Source organism: Struthio camelus, chromosome 3, assembly GCF_040807025.1.
Source record: "Struthio camelus isolate bStrCam1 chromosome 3, bStrCam1.hap1, whole genome shotgun sequence".
NCBI lineage: Eukaryota > Metazoa > Chordata > Aves > Struthioniformes > Struthionidae > Struthio > Struthio camelus.
This window is the reverse complement of record NC_090944.1, coordinates 102,355,719-102,378,184: the sequence shown is the minus strand read 5'-3', so window position 1 is coordinate 102,378,184 and position 22,466 is coordinate 102,355,719. Positions and strand designations below refer to the sequence as shown.

At 37.4% G+C, this 22,466-nt stretch overlaps 1 protein-coding gene across 6 annotated transcripts in view; it reads left to right on the top strand.

Moving 5' to 3' along the window:
* Positions 1–22,466, top strand: part of EIF2AK2 (eukaryotic translation initiation factor 2 alpha kinase 2) — a 131,777-nt gene that overhangs the window by 102,999 nt on the left and 6,312 nt on the right. For 3 of the 6 annotated variants that reach the window (XM_068939374.1, XM_068939373.1, XM_068939375.1), the window contains 14 exons: positions 103–197; positions 573–693; positions 2,909–3,066; positions 7,885–8,001; positions 10,294–10,408; positions 11,582–11,769; positions 14,209–14,335; positions 15,978–16,060; positions 16,997–17,075; positions 17,548–17,582; positions 17,750–17,881; positions 19,628–19,747; positions 21,018–21,125; positions 21,679–21,871. In XM_068939374.1, the coding sequence (XP_068795475.1) occupies positions 3,032–3,066; positions 7,885–8,001; positions 10,294–10,408; positions 11,582–11,769; positions 14,209–14,335; positions 15,978–16,060; positions 16,997–17,075; positions 17,548–17,582; positions 17,750–17,881; positions 19,628–19,747; positions 21,018–21,125; positions 21,679–21,871 (1,332 nt within the window). In that variant the 5' untranslated portion in view covers positions 103–197; positions 573–693; positions 2,909–3,031. Of the gene's footprint in view, positions 1–102; positions 198–572; positions 694–2,908; positions 3,067–6,480; positions 6,619–7,867; positions 8,002–10,293; positions 10,409–11,581; positions 11,770–14,208; positions 14,336–15,977; positions 16,061–16,996; positions 17,076–17,547; positions 17,583–17,749; positions 17,882–19,627; positions 19,748–21,017; positions 21,126–21,678; positions 21,872–22,466 lie in introns of those variants that run through there. The other 3 variants (XM_068939376.1, XM_068939377.1, XM_068939378.1) reach the window with 3 other exon arrangements.

Genomic DNA, 22,466 nt, shown 5'->3' with positions numbered 1-22,466 from the left:
GTGGGTTTAGTTGCTCCTGACTGAGTTTAGGCAAGTAGGCACTCTCACCAAAATGGCTGCTAAGTTCTAAACTCCATGTTTTGATTTTTCCTTCTGATTTAGTGGAATATCCTCCTAAATTTACTTCTGGGTTAAATATGCAAGAAGATGCCGTCAAGAAATCTGTGAGTGAGAGAGATGAGAGAGTCCTATGACTGGTATGTGTTTTATGAAATTTAGTAGAACTTACGTGTTGAAAGTTTTGAACTTTTAATTCAAGGGAAAAAAAAACCCTCAGGTATGTTCTTTGACATTGATTTATGCAAAAGGTTTATGTTTTGGGCAACAGACTTGAACCAAAATAAGGATGCTAATAACTTTGTGGATACTTAGTGGGAACAACATTTTAAAAAGTGATTGCATATTTAATCCTGGAGAAAATATACCAAAATATAATAGCTACTTATACCTTTGTCCTACCCAGATCTTTCTGGAGCAAGGAGTCTTAGCACAGGATCTTCAGCAAAATATACTTAATAGGTTATGAGTCTAAAATGTATACTTAACTCCTTTAAACTGTTTTGCTGTGTAAGAGGCGCTAACCGGATTTGGAAGGATTTAAGTGAGTTGATGACTTCACGTCTAAACAATAAAGGGAAACCAGCAGTAGAACCTATGAGGATGCTTGGATTTGGAGTACCAGTAAAACTTCAGGTCAGCACTGATTAGATAATGAAATTTATTTTCTTTTTCTTCTTTTTTTTTTACTTTAATGTTTGTTATTTCAGTGCTTATGCAAGAACAGAACAACTTGTATATAGACTATTTACTTCATTTGGGAAGTCTGTGAAGTTATTTCTGTGTTAGTTTCTTTTTTCCTCTGAAAACAGATTATAAAATATTGACAAAAGCAAGTACAAGTTGAAAGTAATTTGACTTCTGGATAAAGAGATATTAATTCCTCTCTAGACTGTATTTCTCACTGCTTTTACTTTGCTGTTTGAGTTTCATTTCTATAATTGTGTAACTTTTAAGCAATAAGCTGAATTTCCTTCTTTTAAAGAAAAAATTAGTAAAACAGAAGCTGGTTAAGTCATAGGTTTGTCTTTTCTAGATAGTCTCTTGGAATCAGCTGAAACACAGAAGTAAATTTAAGCACAAAATGCATACAGAAGAGATAATTACAAACTGGAAGCAGTGTTTGAATTTGGCAAAAATCAACATTTTTCCTGACCTTGGAATTAAAGGTTGTAAAGTGAATCAGAGATGTGCAATCAAGGCAATTTATTTTCTTTAGTATATTCATTTGTAAAGCAGTCTCAAAAGCAGTTATTTCAGACTGATTAATAGTTGCAAATTGAAAAAAAAGGCAAAGTAGTATATCACTGTATGAATACATAAAGAAACATTAAGAGGTAGCTAAATTGCAGTGAAAACAGACCTTCTCTAATCATGCACAAACACATGGATGTGCTCAATTCTCTAATTAAATAGGAATTATAACAATCACCCCATGTGAAGAAATATAACAAAGTTAATTTAAATATAAAACCAAAAATTGCTTCATATTAGTTCAATATCAAATCATCTTACAACAGAATTCAGAAATTACTGGACCAAAAAAGCTACAAACTCAGTTGTAGATGAACAGTTGATCAGCGAGAGTTGGGATAAGAAGCTGCAGTCAAAGGAAGAAGCAGTGACTGTCTGGGAAACCTTTACTGTTTCTACTGTAGGAAGAAAGGATTAGAATGGCATTCCTGATATGCAGGTGTAGGATCTGTGATGGGAAGAGATGAGGAGAAAGCAAGAAAGACTGTTTCCTGGACAATGAGCACAATTACCTTGGAATCTCAACTGGGAGAAATCAACAAACTCAGTACCAAGGGGAATGTATTAGCTGTGAATACTAAGTTGTATTTTTGTGTGCCTCTTTAACTTGTTTAGTAAGTCCTAATCCTGGAAATGCATGGGAATTCTGTATTAACTGTGATGATTTTTTTAATTATTGGAAGAACACAGAAAAGTGGGGTGCTTAGCATCAGGGTATATACTACAGAAATTCAATTCTGAGAGAGATTTGTCCTCCTTAGTGTATCTTCTAGTGTCTTCTTGAACAGCTTCATTTTGTCTTAGGAAATTTCACCTTTTTTTAATATCTGAAGAGTGGAAGAGGTCTTGCATAACGTAGCAGCCCTTTTAACTTCTTCTTTGTTGAAGAAACTGGGCTGTGTAATTGTCAGTTTTCATTACTGATAGACTCTGATTGTGAAAATAATGTTGTGAAATTAGTTTCATGCACATTGGCCACAGCAGCTATGACTAAACTAGTAAATTAAGCAGCACAAGAGACTCTTCCCAGACACAGAATGTGGTTATCTCTACTGTTAGTCTTTTCATGGCTCTTGGTGTGATTTTTATTCCCCAGATAATATCTAGAATGGGCCATTCCCAAGAGGAAGTTTGAACACCACCTGTTTTGGAGGTGAAGAGAATATGATTGAGTAGAGGGTGGCCAGGCCACTCATTTTCAAAGCCAGCAAATGTTTCCTAGCACTGATCAGTTTACTAGAATAGGCATAGCCAGTGGCATGGTTAACATGCCTAGAAGTAGAATATGCATGTGATGGCAGGATCAGGGTCTTAAATTATAAGAATGGTAATATTTATCCGGAATCATAAATCGTTATCTGTTGGAAATAAATGAAGTGAGTGCATTTTATCTTTTATAGTTTGTTATTCTATTTCAGGTATGGAAGAGTTCCAAATGACATTTAAAATAACCACCTTACTGTGGCAGAATTTAATATTTTTCTTTAACTCTGTGCTCTAGTTGACTTGTAATAGAATGTGTTTCTTTCATTGGTTCAAATATGAGAAGTGTTAGGCATGTTAATTTTACTTATTTTACTTAATTACTGTTTTTCAGAATTTATTATAAAGAAGAGTGATTAGAAATAGCTGAATTTCTGTGATTCTCTCTGCTTAAGAAGATGCATCCTGTTTCAGAGAACCCTATTTTCCTGTCAGTAAACAGTGGATCCCGTGAAGCATGTGGCAAGTTTGCTTCTGTTTGTTTCAGAAAAGGTACATTTATATAAAAGCAGTCTCTGTGGTTTCAAAACAGTTTCCCAATTGGTCAAAGAAGTCGTAATTGCAAACTAAATGTCTTCAAAGATTTGGTAAGATATATATCTTTACTAGAAGCTTCCATTTACAGAACTGAAGCATTTAAACCATGGATGATAATTTTTTATGTGTTGTCAACTAATATTCACCTCAAAGTAGTAGGAAGATGCCATAATCTTAAAAGGTGCTTGCATGTAAAGTCGTAAAATTTCCTGCAAGGTCTTTTAATTTCAAACAGTAATTGCCATGCTTAATTTGAATGAACCCTGTGGTTATGAAATAAGGCAGTAAGGCCGCTCATAACAGCCCTTTCTATCAGCATTTCAGCATGCATTATCTACGTGCAATCTTACACTTTCAAACATACATAAAACTTTTTCATTGTTCTTTCTATGTGATTGTTGAGACTATAAATGTTTCACAGAAGCTCAGAGCCAGGAAATGGATGGAAAATTTGAAGAATGTTTAGCAAAAACCTAACTAGAAGCCAAGTTAAAATATGAGGTATATTGCAAATTCTGGAAGTGATAGGAATGCAATTTTTCATGTCTTTGAATGAGAATCCATATATGGGATTATTCTAGGTGGGCTTTCACAATGAAGAACGTCATGAACATTTTTAAAGAAAGCCTATTCTGTCTGTCGCGGGAGGCCCAGGAGGGGCAGCTGAGCCGACCGCAGAGCATCCTCACGCTCTGGTCCCCACAGCGCTCCACGCTACAAGAAGGGTTCGGGTGGCGGTATAGCTGTCCCTGTCACTTATGACTGGGTTCACAATTAACGGCCAAAAACGAACAACAAAGTTTAATATGTACCGCTGGTAACAATAACAATTAAAAGCTAGTGATAACAAAAACAATAGTAACAATACACTATTAGTTAGTAACCACACGCTGAACTCCCCATACAACACAGCACAGTAACAATTACAGTCATTACAAGCACAAACATGAGCTCAAACCAGTAAGGTGAAGGTACCTGGTGGTTACCCCGGAAGCCGTGGGTGGGGAGGAGGAAGGGACAAGCAGGTCATGCCCGGGTTGGGGCGGCTGGTGCCGCTTCAAGCCCAAGGATTACTAAACAGGCCATACGAGGCGCAGTGTGCCGCCGCCATGTGCGCTCCACAGTAAGCAGGCTACAGCCAAGCCGGCGTGCCGCTTCGGTTACCGCTCCCCGGAGTGGTCTGGTTTCAATCCCTAATTTTAATGTGGACCTCTTTGCAGATGGCCATGTAGACTCACCTGCCTTCTGGAGTAGTCTGCTTGACTGACAGGTACGGGCTGCTAGGTGACATGTTAGCCCTCCGCTAATCTTCAGTTGTGGCAGTGGGGGATTTCTGCAGGCTAACTGGGGTTACAACAGGATGCAGTGATTGGCACCTTGTACCCATTGTTCAGTAAAACAAATTTTTTTTAACTTTTCCCCTAAACCAAACCTCTCCATGACGCTGTCCATATATATGGTCATACTAACTTGTGAATTATGTGACTAATATATTTTGTCCTTTTTTTGCAAGATGATTATACATTTTTAAAGCCAGATTCTCAGTTCTTATCTAGATTTCTGTAAGTAGGTCTTGTGTTTTCTTCACATCCGTACCAGTAGCTGAATGGGTTCCTTTCTGGCTGTATCTGTGCTATGGGAGGGTAGGATTGCTCCCAAGGTGCAGGAGGGTGCCCAAGCTATTTCCTCATTCTAAGGATGAGACCTAAAGCATACTGTTGTTTTCTTTCTCACCTCCATAGCTGTCTGGTTTCTACCAGAAGGCGATCTTACTGTGAGGGGCAAAGGGAGTGAAAGCACAGTCTAATTGTATCTGGACGATCAGGAGTAGAAGTATAAAGCACACAGTGGAGCATGCCTGCCCCGTAGTTTAAATATAGTCTCTGGAAAAAGATCTCTGAGATCTCTTTATTATTTTTTTGAAGAATATATTAATTTGGTAGCTCATTTTTTTAAATCTCAGTAAGAGATTAACTATAAAATGTCTTAATGTTTAGTGATATCCTTAACATATTTTAACTTTAAGAAGGGTTAAACAATAAGAGATGAGAAGTACTTCTTATATTGGAGAAAGTTATCTGTTAGTTGAGACCAAAACAGAGGACTGTGAGGAACTTCAAAGAGACCTGAGAAGGCTGATTGGATTGATTAGCATCGTTCAGTTCTGAGAAATGCAAACAATGCAGGCTGGAAGGAAAAATGTTTAAGTTATACAATTGATTTTTAGGTTTTCTAAGCTCAATACGGGCTCCTTGGTATGATGTCTGAAAAGTGAAAGGCTGTTTTTGTTAAATGAATGCTTACCAGCACAGAAGGAATGATGAAGTACCATGTACAGATGATGGATTTTTTTTTTAAATTAAATCCATAGTGCAAATTCATTTAGAAGAATTGTGCTCACTGAACATGTCATTAAAAAACTCCCACAGATGCAGAACTGGAAAGGTTTCAGAGAAAGGTGGTAAAGCTGATTAAGGGCTGAGGAAGAATGTTTAGAGAGAGATTGCGTTTAAATGGGATGCAATGGAACGCAATAAAGTAATGTGATAATGAGCTTCTCTTTTGCTTCCCCCATTACTATCTAAAAGGGTAGCAACTGAGTTGAAAATTCAAAATATATAAAATGATTTTTTTTTTAAATGTGCCATAACGGCAGTTCAGAATATGCTTTTTTTGGGAAGTTGCCAAAGTTAAGACCATGAAGTTATTGGAAAAAAGTGGGATATCGACATGAACAGCAAGACTATTCGGAGGTATATTTTTGCTGTAACATTAGCGTTGTCACACTTGGTAAGAGATATGAGAGTATTGACAGGCTAGCCCCTTGCATTGCCATTTGTATTTAGCAGAGAGAAAGGGAAAAGTAGTATGAGAACTTAATTGGGTGTATCTATGCGTCATCACCCTCCACGTCCAGAAATGGAACTATAATATGTGGTTACTGTAACTGTCTTGTATCACTTGGAATAGAAAATGCTAACACCTCGTCAGGAAAAAAAATTGTTCTTGAGTAAGACTAGCAACGTGTCAAACATCTTTGAGAAGCAGCTTGTTTGACTTGCCACCCCTAGTAATAGTTTCTAGAAAATTAAGCGTCGTTGAGCGAACATATTGTGGCAGAGCAGCAAAGCCAGGATTACGTGCGGCATAAAGAGTAGATTCCCTGCAACTGCAGGAGCGGAAGAGCTGGCTCTGCGCGGGCGAGGGCCGTGGGGACGTCTACCCCCGTTTCGTGGTTGGCCCGCAAGCCCGTCTTTAGCGAAGCCTTGCAACAACCCCCCGCGGGCAAAATACAGCCGTTTCTGCCTCCTGTGTAGCGAGTAGCCTCCGCCAAGGCGCTGCGTCCCATCCGGGACTACCGGCGCCCCCCACCGTTTCGGTTTCGGTTGCGGCTGGGAGCTGGAGGCGCTGCGGGAAACGAAACTGGGGCGGTCCCTAACGCGCGGAGCCTGCGTCGTGGCTCGGCGCTCTTCGGGTGTCCTTACAGCGGCTGCCGGGGCCTCGGAGGTAACCGCGGGCAGGGGCGCTTGGAGGGGAGGGAGAATCTGACATGTCCCGCAGGGGAGGCTCTCTTCACCCGGCTATAACGCGGCGAGTTGCCCTGTTTGCGCCCCGTGGCTGCGGACGCACCCGGGCTGCCGGACCCGTGCGAGCGCCGGGCGGGCTCGGGGTGCTGGGCTCCGGGGAAAAGCCCGTCGCTGCCCCTTGGAGCCGAGAGCGCTTGTGCCGCTCCTCCCGGGCGGGGGAAGGCTGCAGCAGGGAAGAAGGACCGCTCGCCGCAGTGCCCGGAGGTGGCAAGGGCCGCGCGGGCTCCTCGGGGCAGAGCGCCTGGGGAGCTCGGAGAGTCGTTGTGGCCTGGGCAAGGATTTGAATCAGGGTTTCCAGTGCTAAAGGAGCCTGAACGTACACGAGAGTTTCCAGCCCCCTGGGAATTGCTTGGGGTTATAGCCAATTGGGTACTCAGTTGCTGTCCCTTTTACTGTGCATTGGAATGGTAATGCTAACTGAGCGCGTATCAGGCATCAGACGTATCGTTTCTGGGCGCCTTTACAGGTTGCCCTTTACAAAAAGATCAGTTCGAAGTGGCCAGACTGTACCTGCACTTCCGTAATTCAGAGGAAATTTTCAATGAAATAATTCAGCAGATGAGTTAATTAGGTAGTCAAGAGTTTGGAAATGCTCTTCCCTGCTGCCATTGCTGGTATTTTCACATTGTTAGCTTCCCCCCCCCCTCCCCCGGCCCTCTCAAGTTTCCATTTTAAAAATCTTGCTATTAAATTAATCTAGTTTTTACTTTTTAGTGTAGTTCTTTTCTTCTGCTTGTCTATTTTAATTGTTATTGTTGCCGTGGATTTATTTTCTGTATGTGTCACTCGGCCTGACAATCAACACATTTCGAAAGGATATGTTAAAATGCCTTTCTGCCCCACTCTGAAACAACTCATTTTAATTCTGTCTGGAGAAGTGTTACTGATTTCCCACCCCCCAAGTTAATCAGAGATTCAGCTTTTTCTTGCCACACCCTCCCTAATCACTAAATTTCCTCTTTCACTTCTGAAATTTGTTATTCCAATTAAAAGCAACAGATCTTGGAAAACAGTGGCAAATCACCTGCTTGGATTAGAAAACTACCGTGAACTTAATCCTACTGGTGCTGATTTTATATTTTATATCACAGTAGTGGTCTGCCAGAGTTGAGGGCTGTCTCACCACTGTGCATGGAGAGATAGTCATGTCTTTGCATGTTGCTTTACAGAACCTTTTTTTCCTCAGAGATTGTGCCAAAATGGAACGAGACTGCATGGCCAAGATTAACAGTTATTGTCAAAAGAATAAATTTACATTGATTTATAGGGACATCCAGAAGACTGGCCCTCCTCATGATCCTGAGTAAGTTCATAATGCCTGTCAATTAACTTCATAACTCTTAATGCAATGCACAACACAGGCTAAAGCTTGCAATCAGTGTCGTCTGAGGACCTACGAAGAGTAAAAGGTAGTTTTCTGAATGTATACGTGCAGTAGGAGAGCTGTTTGACGCTTGTATAAAATTTTACATTTTAGCCTTACATATAGATTGTTGGGGGGAGGGTCCCGTGACTTTAAGGAGAAAACTAATTTCTGAGTTATTGGCTGTTTACCAAGAGCAACAGCAATGCACGTGTTACTGGTAGCTGTATTGTAAGTATGTTACGTGGAGAATCTCAGGAGGTCAGGGATTACAGCAAGTATTTCAGTTTATGATGCGTGCTAAAGTGCTTTGTTTATTATTTAGTTTTACAAGGGTGTTTACAGGAATTATTTATGTTTTATATTAATTCCTAAGAATTTGCGTAAGGGTTGGTGTGTTATGGGTAGTTCATTTTTGAATGTCTGCTACAGGGGGAGGGTCTTTTTGGTTAAACAGCTTTGCTTTTATTTTTAGAGACAATTACAGGTGATGGAATAGGTGTTATTTTTAACATCAATATATATATATATTTTACTGTTTTTGCCCTGCCAGAGGTCATAGATACCTAAGATCTATGATATGTGTCTTTCTGTTTATTTGCTAGTTTGCATGAAGACAAGCCTCATGCTAATAACCTGGATGTTTCTTTTAAACTGCAGTCTTCCACATTGCCAGCTAGCACTGTCTGTGTTGACATATTATTAGACTTGACCACAAACCCAGAGTAAATTAATATGTACTAGCTGGGTCTCAAATTTTGATCAATTATCTTGTTTTTTTTTCCATGCAGCTCAGGTAATTCAAGAAAGTAACCCATATCACGGTAATTGCCACAGCTGTGGTCACGCAGCTGTGTGTTCATAGGTGACTCAAAGGGGATAGCTGGGACTGATAGAACTTAAACACATTTTGGACTTACCCGTTTATCCCATTTATTGCATTTTTTCCATTTCTTGTGTATTCTGCTACGTTCACAACGATAATTCAGCCAGCTCTCTTGTATTTGTAGGTCATGTACAGTGGGATCGTGGTATCTAGGAAAATCCTGGATAACTTGGGCTGTTCTGAGGAGTAGTACAGTGTGCAGTGCCTGGCTACAGTGAGTCAGTGCTGTAGACCCTCTTGGGTGTCCCTGTGGTGCCTCAGTGTTCTGACTACTAGCAGGGCGGGTTGGCCATTGCTGGTCCAAGCTGCCTCCCTAACCCTTCTGTGCTGTGTCCCATCTCATGAGCTCTCCTGGAGTTGTCTGGGATATGACGCAGAGATACCTGCTGCCAGCTCCTCTCATCCTGCCCGGCTTTGGTGCTGTAGTGGCTTCTGCTGTGATGTCTGGCAGTGTTGGTGCAGATCACAGCCTAAGAAGCTTGAGAGAGTCCAGGCTGGCTTTGTCCTGAGCTGCTCCAATGCCTTTACGCTACACTGCACTACCAGCTTTCCTGGCCTGGAAGCACAGTGTGTGGACAGCCAGGCCAGCGCTGTCAAGTCTGGACAGGCTTATGAACTTGGAGTCCGTGGTGGGTAAATGTGACTGTACTGCTTTTGGGATCAACTCACGCAACACTCTCTCAGATTTAAATCTACGGGATGAATAATCCTCAACTCACATAATTAGCTCCCGTTCACTGAGACTCAGACTACGCGTTTCCTTGGAACACTTGAATAAAATGGTGAATTTTGGATGCAAAGTTGCAATAGAATGTGCATAGTATTCAGCGCTTACGTATGGGTTGGCTAACGAGCCCTTTCTGGAAGAATGATCTTTCTTTTATGCTTTTTTTTTAATCCTGTTTCCTATGTGCAGAGTATGTGGCACAGTGGGGTGTGCCTTCTCCCGCTCTTTCTGTCCTTAAGAACTCTCATAGAGGCTCACTTATGTGATGACTGCAAGCACTATTCTGCATCACGTTCCTTTTTTTACCCTAATATTTCATTAAAGGAGAGTGAAGTTGGAGAATACAATTTCAGTAGAGAGTGAAGTTGGGATAATGAAAATAAGTCAATTCTTGAAATCATCCTGCTATTCATGAGACAAATTCTCCCACAGAGAAATTCATGCTGTTCTACCTAGACTCCTTCTTTGTGTGTAATCTATCTTGTTTACTCTTAGCTTGAATATCTTTATGTTATGCTGTGGTCTGAAGTACAAATTGGAAAAAAAGAAAGTTCAATCCAAACAAAATTGTATAGGACAAAATTTAACAATCTTTTCATAAAGGTTTTCTTCGTTGCAGATTTACAATTGTGGTTAAAATAAATAATGAAGAATATGGTACAGGCACTGGTAAATCTAAGAAAGAAGCAAAAGCAGCAGCAGCAAAAAAATCGTGGGAAATGATAGAAGAAAAGGTGAGTAAACTATAGGACTTCTTATGAGTAAAGGTTTAAGGTGAATTGCTAGAAGTAGCCAATAAAATATTATTTTCTTTAAATTGGAAGAGATTCTAATTATTTATTTAATTTAAAATGTCTTTACTGTTTGTTTTTCTACTTTTTTTCCACTAAAGTATTTTCCTTGTCATTCTACTACTAGATTGTATGTAGTATTCAGAGTATTTCTTCCTCTTATGTCTGCAAGAAGGAGGAAATTAATTTGCCCTTCTTAAGCTGCCTTGGTGTGCCCAGAATTTAAAGTGTTTTTTTTTTTTTGTCTTGACATTTGTTCGATGATATAGTACAATGTCTTCAAAACATTTGTGGGATGTTGCTCAGTATGTCTGTTGCCACTTTGTTCATAAAAATGCTTAATGTCACTTGATACTCTGCTTATCTTTGTTTCCTTTTCATTATATTCCTTATGATATCGCTGATTTTGTGCTTTTTATTTTTAATTGATTTATTTTAATTTTGAATTTTGTTCCTCTATTTTTTGCCATGTGTTTTGTGGTAACCATTCTTTATTCCTCTTTCTGACTCTGAATGCTTCCTAGCCTTTTAAGTGAAGTCTTTTTTCTTACCTGTTAGCATTTGCGTTTCGTCATGGCAGCATCATTATTTAACAAGAATTACTGCATGTTTGCTAATATATTTTTAATGGTGGCAAATCAGGAGACAGCTGTGAAAGGAGTCTCGTTTGCCCTGTCATATATGCACCAGACCATTTGCAGCCTTTGCTTAAAGTAACATCAGTAGCTTCCTGCTGCCATCCCCCATCTTGGTTCTGAAGCAAGCTGCGAGCAAATTCAAGAGACAGCATTCATGTGTTTGTAACATGTTTCACTGCTCATTCCCTTCCTTTTCTTAAAAGAGGTGGTGAGACACAGTAATGGGTTGTTAAATACATTGGTCTAGTATTTGGAAAATATGGCTTAAGTTTCTCTGGAAATTCAAAATGTAATAGTTCTGGGTTGGAGTAGCTGTGTTCTGCCTTAAAAGACTCCATTAATGCACATTTGGAATATTTAAATAATATTTTGAAACGCTCACAAACCTTGCAGCTATACTAGTTCTCTCATACACTACTCCTTTTAAATGATTTATTAATCTTAAGTTTTTAAGTTACCTTTTTTAACTGTTTTGTAGCAAAGCAGATCTTCAAATGTGCAAAATCCAGGATTAATTACATCTCCAGTGAACTCACTACCTACACCAACAGCAGAAGTGCTACCTGCAGTCGACTACGTCAGCCTACTAAATACATTTTCACAAAAGAAAATGCAAGCAGTTGATTATAATGTGGTCCGACAAACTGGAGATGGCCATGCTTCCCAGTAAGATGTACTTAGTGTTATTATTTGCTTTTACATCTTCTCTATGTTTACTGATACTACTGTTAGTTACCATGAATAGTGTCATCTGAGTCTTTTGGAAGAGACTCAGTCAAGATTTGGGGATAGGCTGGAGAGAATCCAGTGGAGGGCCATTAAGATGTTTAGGGAGTTGAAGCAGTATGACGTAAGAGGAGAGGCTAAAGTTCAGTTCAATTCAGAAAGCTATTACAATCTATTAGTGGGGTCATGGAAGAAAAATCAGCCAGGGCAGAAACTTGGGAGATGGGGAAAGCAATTCTGACTCAGGATGTCTTTAAGCTGAGATTGCTGGAGATGTCTATATACAGAGAAGCACTGTAATGTGTTGGCCCAGTTCTCTTTGCCTGTCTCTCTGCTCCTCTTGCTCCCTTCTCCCTCTCTCTCCCCCAAGCATCCACAGTGGGTCACTGTCACGGGATATCAGACTAGATGGACTTATGGTCCTACGCAGGATATTCTTTTTTTGTTACATGTTTCTTCTCACAGTATGTAAAGAATCCTGGGAATAGTTGTGTTTTAGGGAATTTTTTTTGATAGAGGGGAGAACATTGAAAGTATAGGCTGAAGCACAAACAATACCTATCAAAGAAATAAAGGGTTTCTATTAGGGTTAACTACTTTTTGGAGTCTGATCTCAAAGAACACAAAAGAGTATGTTTTAGACTCTGCTTTTGAAACCTCAGCCAGAAGAAAATACACCACTTATGATGATTTTTGTCTAAGTTAAAATGGCAGCAGAGTCTAGCTTCCTTCAGCCAATGCTTCAGTGAGGCAAAAAAATAGAAAGTCACTTCCTCAAGAAAAGCGTTTTTTTTTTCCTTTTTTACTTTATAAGTTAGAATAATTTCATGGCACTTGGGTAGGCCAACCTTCAGCTTTAAGTCTTCAGTTATCTTGGTTGTTGATCTGGTTCCTTTGTGAATCTCCTGGTGTGTAATTCTGAGGAGTGATATACATACCCCCCCCCCAATAAATATATTTAACACTCTTGACAATAGCTGCTGGAAAACTCCTTCTCTGCTTCCCTGTAAAATCAGTGATTTTAAAACTTAAACTAAAGTGACTACTCTAAGTTGATTCCGGCATATCTGTACTTGGCTGTAACAAGAAGCTCATTGGGATCATGCTGTGGTGGAACATAGAGTGAAAGTCCTTGAAAGCATCCAGTTTTCTCTTGCTTTTGCCCTTGGGTTTAATTCATACACCTTCTTTCCTATGAGGCAAGAAACACTTTTGTTTTCATGCTGTTCACTGGCATGGCTTTCCTGATGAGGCAGAAGAACTACTGTTTTAATTCCATTGTTCTCCAAGGAAATACAGCTGGCTGGCGAGGGAGGTATTAATATAGATTCTGAGTACGGCGCATATGGTATGTATCAAATCCTGAAGGAACTGAGGAGTGAAGCGATTGAACTACTGCCAGTTTTTGTAGTCTTCTCCAAATCAGCTACTGTAGGAGACTACTCTACTGTACTTAAATCCAGTCATGGTTTTAACATGGAGGAAGTTGGTGATACATTTATTGCAGGGAATAAAAGAAGCTAATAGAGTTTCTAATACCTACACGCATCACATGGGCCAATCAAGCATTTTTTTGGGTCTCTCGTCAGGGGTCTAGTTGCTCAGTCGTCTATTTACACTGTGTTTGTGTCCTGCACTATATGAATTTAATAACTTTTATATGAATTTTGAGACTCAGAGCCATATGTTAATGCCATCATTCTGTCCTATGTCCCCCTGCCCAGTGAAAGGGACCTGCCTTGGTAGTATTCTTGAATAATATGTTCAGGAGTTCATTCTAGGGAAGATGCACTTTATTAAAGGCTTCTTAATTGGTGCCTATGTCCATTTAAGGATCAGCTTGATTCATAGTTATTTACAAAATGTATTAAATAACAGCCATAATAAAAATCTTAATTCTCTTTATTTTATCAAGATTTTTTTTGAAAGTTAGTATCAAATACTGAAAATTAGCCATAAATATATCCTTCTTTAAGCTACACTTTAATCAGCTTGCTGTGAGAGGAAGTTTTAAAAAAAAAAAAAAAACAGGATCCTGTAGGCAAAGCTATTAAAATTTTAAATTAAAAAGCACTGGATGACATTGCGTATAATGGCACTTTACATTTCAGTTCAAAATTTGCAGAGAGTTTGCGGTTGTAGGTGCCTACCAGATGATGCTTTGAGGCATTCAATCTTCAAAAAGCATTAAATATGTTATCCTGGAGGCATGTCAAATTAGGTATCTACCATTACTAATTATATTGAATGAATATTGAAAACACTCATCTGAAGATGTGTGTGTTAGGCTTATTTTCTATAATGTCAGTTGACTGTAGTGTTTTTTATTAAAGCTTGTCATATAGAGTGTAAGGAGACTTTTCTTTGTTGTATTTACAGCTTTTTGTGTACTTACACAATTAGTGGTTTTGTTTATGGAAGTGGCATTGGAATTTCTCAAGCTGCTGCAAAACAAGCTGCTGCAAAACAAGCATATGAGCAACTAAATAAGGAAGGAGAGCTAACGGTACGTGCTACTTTTAGCCTAAGATAGAAGTTTAATTTTCATATACTTAATCTTTGAAACAGATTCCTTGCATTCCTTTTAGCAGGGAAATAGTCCAGATTTTGGAGGTTTTGCTGGGCTACAGCATTCTTTTGGTAAAATTTTGTTGTGGTTTTATGTCCAGTTGCTGGGTTAAAAAAACCCACAACTGCTATCTCTAACTATATATTTCAGAACATGATCTGATATGTTATAATACAGAGATGCATGTGTATTAAAAATTTCTGTATTCTCTCCGTTGATTGTCTCTTCAAAGTGTTGTCAAGCTGACTGCTATGAACATAAATCTCTTACTGCCTTCCATTTTAAAATCTTGGGCGAAATGTGAGAAAGGCAGAATGAGGAATGCTAATCAAAAAAACTGTGTCTTTATAGTGTTACAAGGAAAGATTCTATTGAAGCAATTGAAACAACATCCTCTAGAGAGCAGAGCTGTTGTCTTCATGACAGCTATTATGTTTCCATGTATGCACAAAAGTATCAGAATTCTAAAATCCCAAGGCACTTGTGAAATACACAGAATAGTACATGTGAACTAACTGAACTAACTCATATGGCGTACAGTTTGCAGTTTCGTAGTGGAGGGAGGCAGTAAGGGCAAGAAAAGAAATCTTTTCCATTTTAAATGCTTGATTGTAACTACTTGACAGCTTACTGTGCGTTTTAAATTTTTTGTTGTTGTTGTTTTTAAATTGACCACTTTAATTAGAATGGTCTATTGTACAATATTAAGGAAAGACCATAGAGTTAATGTATTGTGAGCCGAATGATTTTTATGATAGAGCTCCTGCTTGAGGAAGTAAATATCAGACTATCTTAATAATTCTAAATGCAGAGTGGTTTATTCATTCTTAGTGGTTTCTGTTTGGCATTCAAATTGTTACTAAATGTATATAATCAGCCAAAAGTAGTAAAGGCCCAGTGTATTCCTGAGTCCAAAAAAGGTGGGGGGAGGGGGAGGGAGATGGAAGATTTCTGTCTGTTGGTTGTTACTGAAACAAAAACTCTAAATTTTTTGACTTTTCATCAAGTTGTTAAGGTCTATAACAATTGTAGAGTTGAGCTCAAGCTTAAGCTGCTTTGACATGGGGGAAAGAAGGGAAGGGATGCTGCTAAGCGTTTAGGATTAATTAGGCTCTGAATTAGCAATTAAGAGTTATCACACTGAAGGCGTTTAATTTTTTTTTTTTTTTAACAGACTAATAGTTAGATTTGCAGCTATCCTGACTGCGTATACCAAAGCCTACACGTCTTGTTTTTCACGTGGACAGTTGCATGTTCAGCTAACAATGGAAACATTTGCTTTTAGTAACCACCTATTGTCTTAATTTTTAATAAAGCTCAGACTCTGCTTCTGCAGATGTTAGTATACGCTGCATGTGAGTGGAAAACTGCTCCATAGGGCATTTGGGATAGGGCCTTGTTTTTCCACTATAGGTGGAAGTTAAGCAGATGCTTTTCTTATGCATAGCTTTAGCCAGTAACAACTTTCACTTAGAACTTTATAATCTTTCCTCACTTTTAGAATGACACCTTTTGCACTAGGGATTTTCTAAGTGATTTTGTTAAGCATTTTTAGGGTTTTGTTTTTTTCTTTTTTCAGGAGGGAAGGGAAACATCTAACATCAGTTCCACAACTAGCAAATCTAGTAATTCTTGTGGAATGTCAAATCTGTCTGACTCAAAGTAAGTTGGATGCATCGATAGTGTAATACTACCAAAATGTATTTACTAATTTTAGAGCATCATGTGATCTAGTTCAGAATAAAATCTCTCATAGTTTCTGTATTGCCATATAAAGGTGTTTAAGCTTATATTTCTTTGACTTCAGGGGAAAATTCATTATAATTGAGCAAGTCTATTTGACTTGAGTCCCTACAATTTAGCTTATAATAGTTTTAGGGCTTTCTGATATATTTATAGTTTGGCACAAATAATTCTTTCAGAAACATTTCTATTGAGACATAAAAGGAAACAACGCTACTCCATTCAGTAGCGTTATTTCATTCCATTTCTAACACTTGTTTTCCTGTTGTGATGCTCTTGTGAACTGAGTATAATTCAATGTCAGTACTTTTGTGTGCTCTACGTTCTGATTTCTTCTGTACTTTTTGCTTTTCATTCGCTGTAAATCTTCATTCTCACTGAAGGGAAAAGTTGCTTACCGAAAGAAAATGAATGTGCCTAATGTTTCGTTTGTGATTTGGGAACCTTAGATCAGGCCTTTTGTGCCTGACAGTTAACTTGACAGTGGTGCTACTACTATTTTTTCTTTATCTTCCTGTGCCATTGTAAAGCAAGCTGATCCATAAAATGCTAGAGGTGGCTGTGCTGTGTTGAAGTGAACATCTGTACTTAAGCTTGACTGGAGGATATAATCTTTTTATAGATTTTATAGAAATAGAGGATTTTATTGTAAAAATAATTACTGTTTTATTAGCTGTTTGGCATAAAATTTTGTAGTTTAAATCAGTCACAATTATTAATGCTTTTTTTTTATGTTTTACTTCTTAAAAACTGTGCCCTGGTAATGCTTCTTTTTCTGTAGTAGCAAACATTGTAATTTTTATTTAGGAATGTGTTACTTCCACCTAAAACCAGTCTATTATTTTTCCATGATAGTGGTATTGCTTTTGAAGACTTAGGTGCAAGCTTGTTAAAGAAAAACGCGGTGCTAAGTGAAAAGCCTTCACATTCTGAGGTATAGTATAAAAGTGATCTTACTCATAATTATATTTTAGATTCTGAATAGAGCAAGTCAAAGTGTAGCATCAGTTTTCTCCTGTATGTGCTAAAGTTATCACTAGAAAACATATGTGGGTTTTTTCCCCCCAGATGTTTGGTACCTTATTACTGCTAGCCATTAGTTTTTCTTTTGTGTACTGTAGATCCAGTTTAGGTACTGTTGACCAAATGGGTTTGTACTCCCAAGAAAGAGGACAGACTTAACCTTATATTTTCTATGCAAATAGAATGATTTGGAAAGAATCGTGATGTCATACATAGAATATGTGAAAAATTTAAACTAAGATACAACATCAGTCTTATTACTTTGTATAAAGTGTGTTCATGTTTATAGACCACTGTTAGATATAGTCTCAGGCACGTTTTAAACTAATTATAGTGAAAATATTCAACATATCTTAGTTGTGTTTTTCTTATTTTTTGTGTAGAGAAATGCTCGAAGTTCTCTTCTGAAACCCAAAAGGTATGTGTTTATTTCTACATAGCTATTTTCCATAAATGAGCTTGCAAACCTCTTTAGTGTTTTCTATACTTAACATGGAAATATTGCTAATAAGAGGTGCATTTCTTTTCTCTTGATGCATATTATAAAAATAGTTCATTATAATTTTGCTTTTATCCTTGTTAAAGAAAACTGGCTGCTAAATTTGATAATGAAAGAAACGAGGAGAAAGAAAGTATGTCAGATTCAGATGAAAGTTTGTCAGATTTGGACACAAATGAAAGTGAGGAGGGTGAAAATACATGCACTGTGGATAAAAGGTAAGAAAGAATTTGTAATGAGATTTTTTTGGCAATTACAATATGTAGCAGTCTAGATTTCTGTTTGTTTATTTGAAATCGAATGTGGGGAAAATACTGTTGTAAAAGAAACTTTCAAAGAAAATTGATACTTGATTCCCCCCCCCCCCGCCCCTACAAATGTTAAATATACTGTAGCAACTGATATGCAATGATGTTTGATGCTTACGACCAAAAGTCATTTGTATGAAGATATGAAAGTAATGACGCTATAGTCTGTCAAGTCAGGTGCATATATTGAAATGTAACAGGTAACGTTATATTCTACTGATGTAGTGAAGTGCCACCTATAACTCTTGTAACAGGACACTTCCTGGACATATTGGCTTATGGCAGCCTTCCATCACTGTCCTTCCTGATTCATCAAATTGCCTTTGTGACATAGCATGCTTTTTTATTATAAAGTGCTTACTATCTGAAATATTGGAGAAAGAACATTTTTGTTTCATACATGGAAGGATGGGAAAAGTTCTACCATTCACAGATCTCCTAATAAATCTGTACTAAAGCTTAGGATAGCTTATGATCAGTTTAATGGCAAGTCTGAAACCTTTAATCTCAATTATAACAAAAAATGAAACAAAAGGGGCCAGTGTGAATCTGCCATCCTTTCTTGATAAATACAACAGTTAAATTTTGCACCATCTTACTGATTGATTCTACTATTCTAAATAACTTTAATAAGGAGATTTTTAGGAAAGCCCATTTAAATGGATCACTCTGAGGTTGCCTGAAGAACATGTAGTGAAGCAGGAGCTATGAACTCATTAGCCTTAAATGTTGAAGAAAATTTTAGATGATTGTGAGTGTGTATCACAAGTACTATATTTTTGTAGGAGCTTAATATGACTTTAAACATGGGTCTGTATTTTGTATGTTCAAGAGACAAGTTAAAGCATTCCTGTGAATACCCAATCAAAGGAACAGCTTCTTCATTTATTAAAGCAATGCAGACTAATGAACGAAGTGACTTTATTCTTGTTGCCACATGAAAAAACTAAAACTATTGTGAAACATCGTTTGCAAATGCCTAAAATTAAAAGTCAGAGGGTGAGTTTTGAGATCCCGTTTGGTGAAAATATTGATGGATAGCATGAATAGACACACATTCCTCTTGATACATGAGTTTGGAATAGACAGAGAAAAATTTGAGAATTGTCATGTTAGTTGAAAGGACATTCCTCAAGTTGGAAGTTTTAAAAGTCCTTTCAAAGTTACAGTGAAAAATGTTTGGACTAAATTATCATAAAATTTTTCATACTGATTCACTTGTATGTGACTACAACTAAGATATGTGGGTGATCTCATTGAAGTCTATTTTGCCTGGCATGGAACTAGACTTGAGCCTAGAATCTAGAAGAGTTTCTTAAACATAGGTGATAGGCAATCAGGTGTAATACAATCTCAGTTTCCCTTTGTATAAATTATGAAATATTTATTAGAACTACTATTTGAAACTTGTTCTTTCACATTTCAGATGAGAGGTGTAACTGTGGGTAATAGAATCGTTTTCCCTTGGTTTTTTTTTATTTTTATATTTTGGGTTTTTTTAGTAGTCTTCAGGATTTAGACCTAAACAGGTGTTGAGTGATCCACGTAGAATGGTATTTTAGCTGATGTGTTGTGCTTTACAGGACAACTTGTTCTTGTATTTTGCTAGTTTAATGTTAAAGACACTTAAGTTACTTTTCTTTTTGTTTTTTTAAGATTTCTTAAAGATTTTAAAAATATAGTTTGTATTGGTGAAGGTGGTTTTGGGAACGTTTTCAAAGCAACTGCAAGGATTGCTGAGAAGACCTATGCAGTCAAACGAGTCCAGCTCACAGAGTAAGTAATGTATATCTACTTGTGTTATTTATATATTTATTTGAGGACATCAGTTTTTAACCGTTTAATTATGTTGTCTCTTTAATAATCCTTGGAGTATGTAAGCAATTTCCACTATTAATTGTTCATTTTTCTGGTTAAACTGTTTTCTTGCTTTCTAAGTGAAGCTGAAAATAGCACCCAACTTTATTAATTTTTATATGCAGTGGAATAATTTTACGTGTAGCTGTAAGAAAATGATTTATTAAGTTTTATTGTCTGTGAACAAAATTTTACAGAATTTTTAATAGTTCTGGTTTTTATATGCTTGAAGAAAACTTGCAGATTTATAGAACATTGAAAGCAGCAGTGTTACTTTGACAGGTTTCATTGTCTGAAAATGTCCTTATCAGTAACAATAAATATGGAAAATGGAGAAAAATTAATACATTTCTGTATATGTAACTGGAACATACTTCATGTATGACCTGTGTTGTCATTCTTTTGACAGTGTTACTTGTCTTTTATAAATCTCAGCACAGAATCATTATCTTAATTTATTTAAAGTAATTTTCTGTAGCTAGTACCTAGTGCTGTACTTCAGCAGCAGCCAAAAAAAATATAATTTCTTTTAATCTGTTCAGAAATTTTCAAGTTGTTCCTTTAAAATCATAATACTTACCTTACATTTGAAGAAAATTGTTCCATGTATCGTGTAACTGCCCTTCCTCAATTTTCTTGTGTCCTTCAGAATTGTACATTACGTTAATTTGTATTACAGTCCTGAGAACTATACTAAAAACCATTCTACTGATTCTTCAAATACAGGCTGCTGGTCTGTTGATGGGTTTGATTAGGCAATATTACAGCAGTTAGTGTAGGCCAAATTTAGTAATAGGTTTTCATGAGTATTTACACTGACTTCTGGGTTTGTAAACAAACTTCACAGAGGTGAAAAGGAATGCCTGAGTGTTTGCTACACTGTGTTTTGCTACTCAGTGCAATTATGCTTTAGAACTGTCTCCTTTTTCTTTTGGCTCTTTTGAGTGGGACTTTCATTTCTAATAAGGTTAAAACATTTCAGCACTTGGAATAACTGAGCAGATAAGCAAAACACAGTTTCTAACTGCAAATGTTAACTTTTTTAAATCAATTTTTTTTCCAAATTAATGTAAAACTATCTGTAGATTACAACTGCTCCTTAATAGCATGTCTTTTATTGAATTTAGAATTTAATTTTCTTAGGGAAATGTCATTTGTTTGAGATCTTTTTTTATTTTCCTCTGAGTAGGAATGTAGAGCGTGAAGTGAAAGAACTTGCAGCACTTGACCATGAAAATATAGTGCGATATTACAGTAGCTGGACAGGGAAGGACTATGTAACGTATCCGGACTCAAGGTAATTACAAGGCAGCTCTGCAGTTTAAAACAGCAGCTTGCAAATTGCAATCCCCCCTTTTCCAAAGGACAGAAGTTGAAGGAATGTGATCACATGATATTTGAGGGCGTAGAGGAAACGTAATGCTGTATTTGCTGAGCAGAGCAGAAAATACCTGCCAGAGACTTGCAGTGGTTCCTAGAGGGCAAAGCGGGAGCCGAGGACTGTGCTGTTTCCTGCTTTGTAGGGCATACCTCTAGATGTGAGGAGAGCAGAATCTGGGCACTCGAAAAATTTTCAGTGCAAATAAAGAGGCAAGCAAGAAGTTAAAAATTTTCCAGGGGTAAGCAGCCTCTAAGCAGGGACTCTTTGGTTTGCAGTTTTATTTTTTTAGTTCTAGTGCAAATTGATCTGAGATCTTCTTAAAATCAAGGGACTTGCACACCCTGTTCTGGGGAACTCTCAAAATGAAAACAATTTTAAAAAGAAAGGCACTTTAGAATCATTGATGCAGTGGCTTGGGAGGAATTGTATTTTGCTAATTTTAATATGGTTATATAATTTGCTCTTGCAGGCAGAGGTCACGCGCAAAACATAAGTGTCTTTTTATCCAAATGGAGTTATGTGAACAAGGGCCACTGGAAAACTGGATTGTAAATAATCGAGAAAAACGAAACTATCAGGATATGGCACAAAAAAAATTTGTACAAATCGTGAAAGGAGTAGAATATATTCATTCTAAAGGGTTAATTCATCGAGACCTCAAGGTAAGTAGAAGAGGTCATTTTTAAGTGGATAAATGTAAGTAGTACTTATTGGAAATTCAGACAATGTTAAAGTGGTTGTACTCTTTGCTTATTCTATTATGTGCCTTAGTAGTGTGTCTCTTCTGGTATTACCAGTGTTTTTTTTTTTCCCCCAACAGTCAGACTGAATTCTAAAATCAGAAGGTGAACTAAAGGATCTCAGAAAACAGTAGTTCAAAAAACCAGTCATTAGTTAACAAACTTATTAAGTGTTACTGGGACACAAGATTGCCTATTAGAAAAAGAAATAGAAAGTTTCTTTAGTAATCAAATTATGTAAAATGTTTTTCTTACGATAACAGTGGCTGTCAATCAACCTACTTAGCAATCTTAAAAGAAAGGTGGCAAAAGGTTGAGATTAGGAAGTTTGCTCTTGTCATATTATAAAGGGATATTCTATTCTAATACATGTTGCATTTTATAACTGCATACTCTAGTTCTTGTATCTTGTACACAAAAATATGTGAATGCTACGTTTTTGGACAGAATTGCTCAGTCCCCAGAGGAACTGCATAATCATATAACCTTTATATGGAAATAAATTATTTTTAAAGGA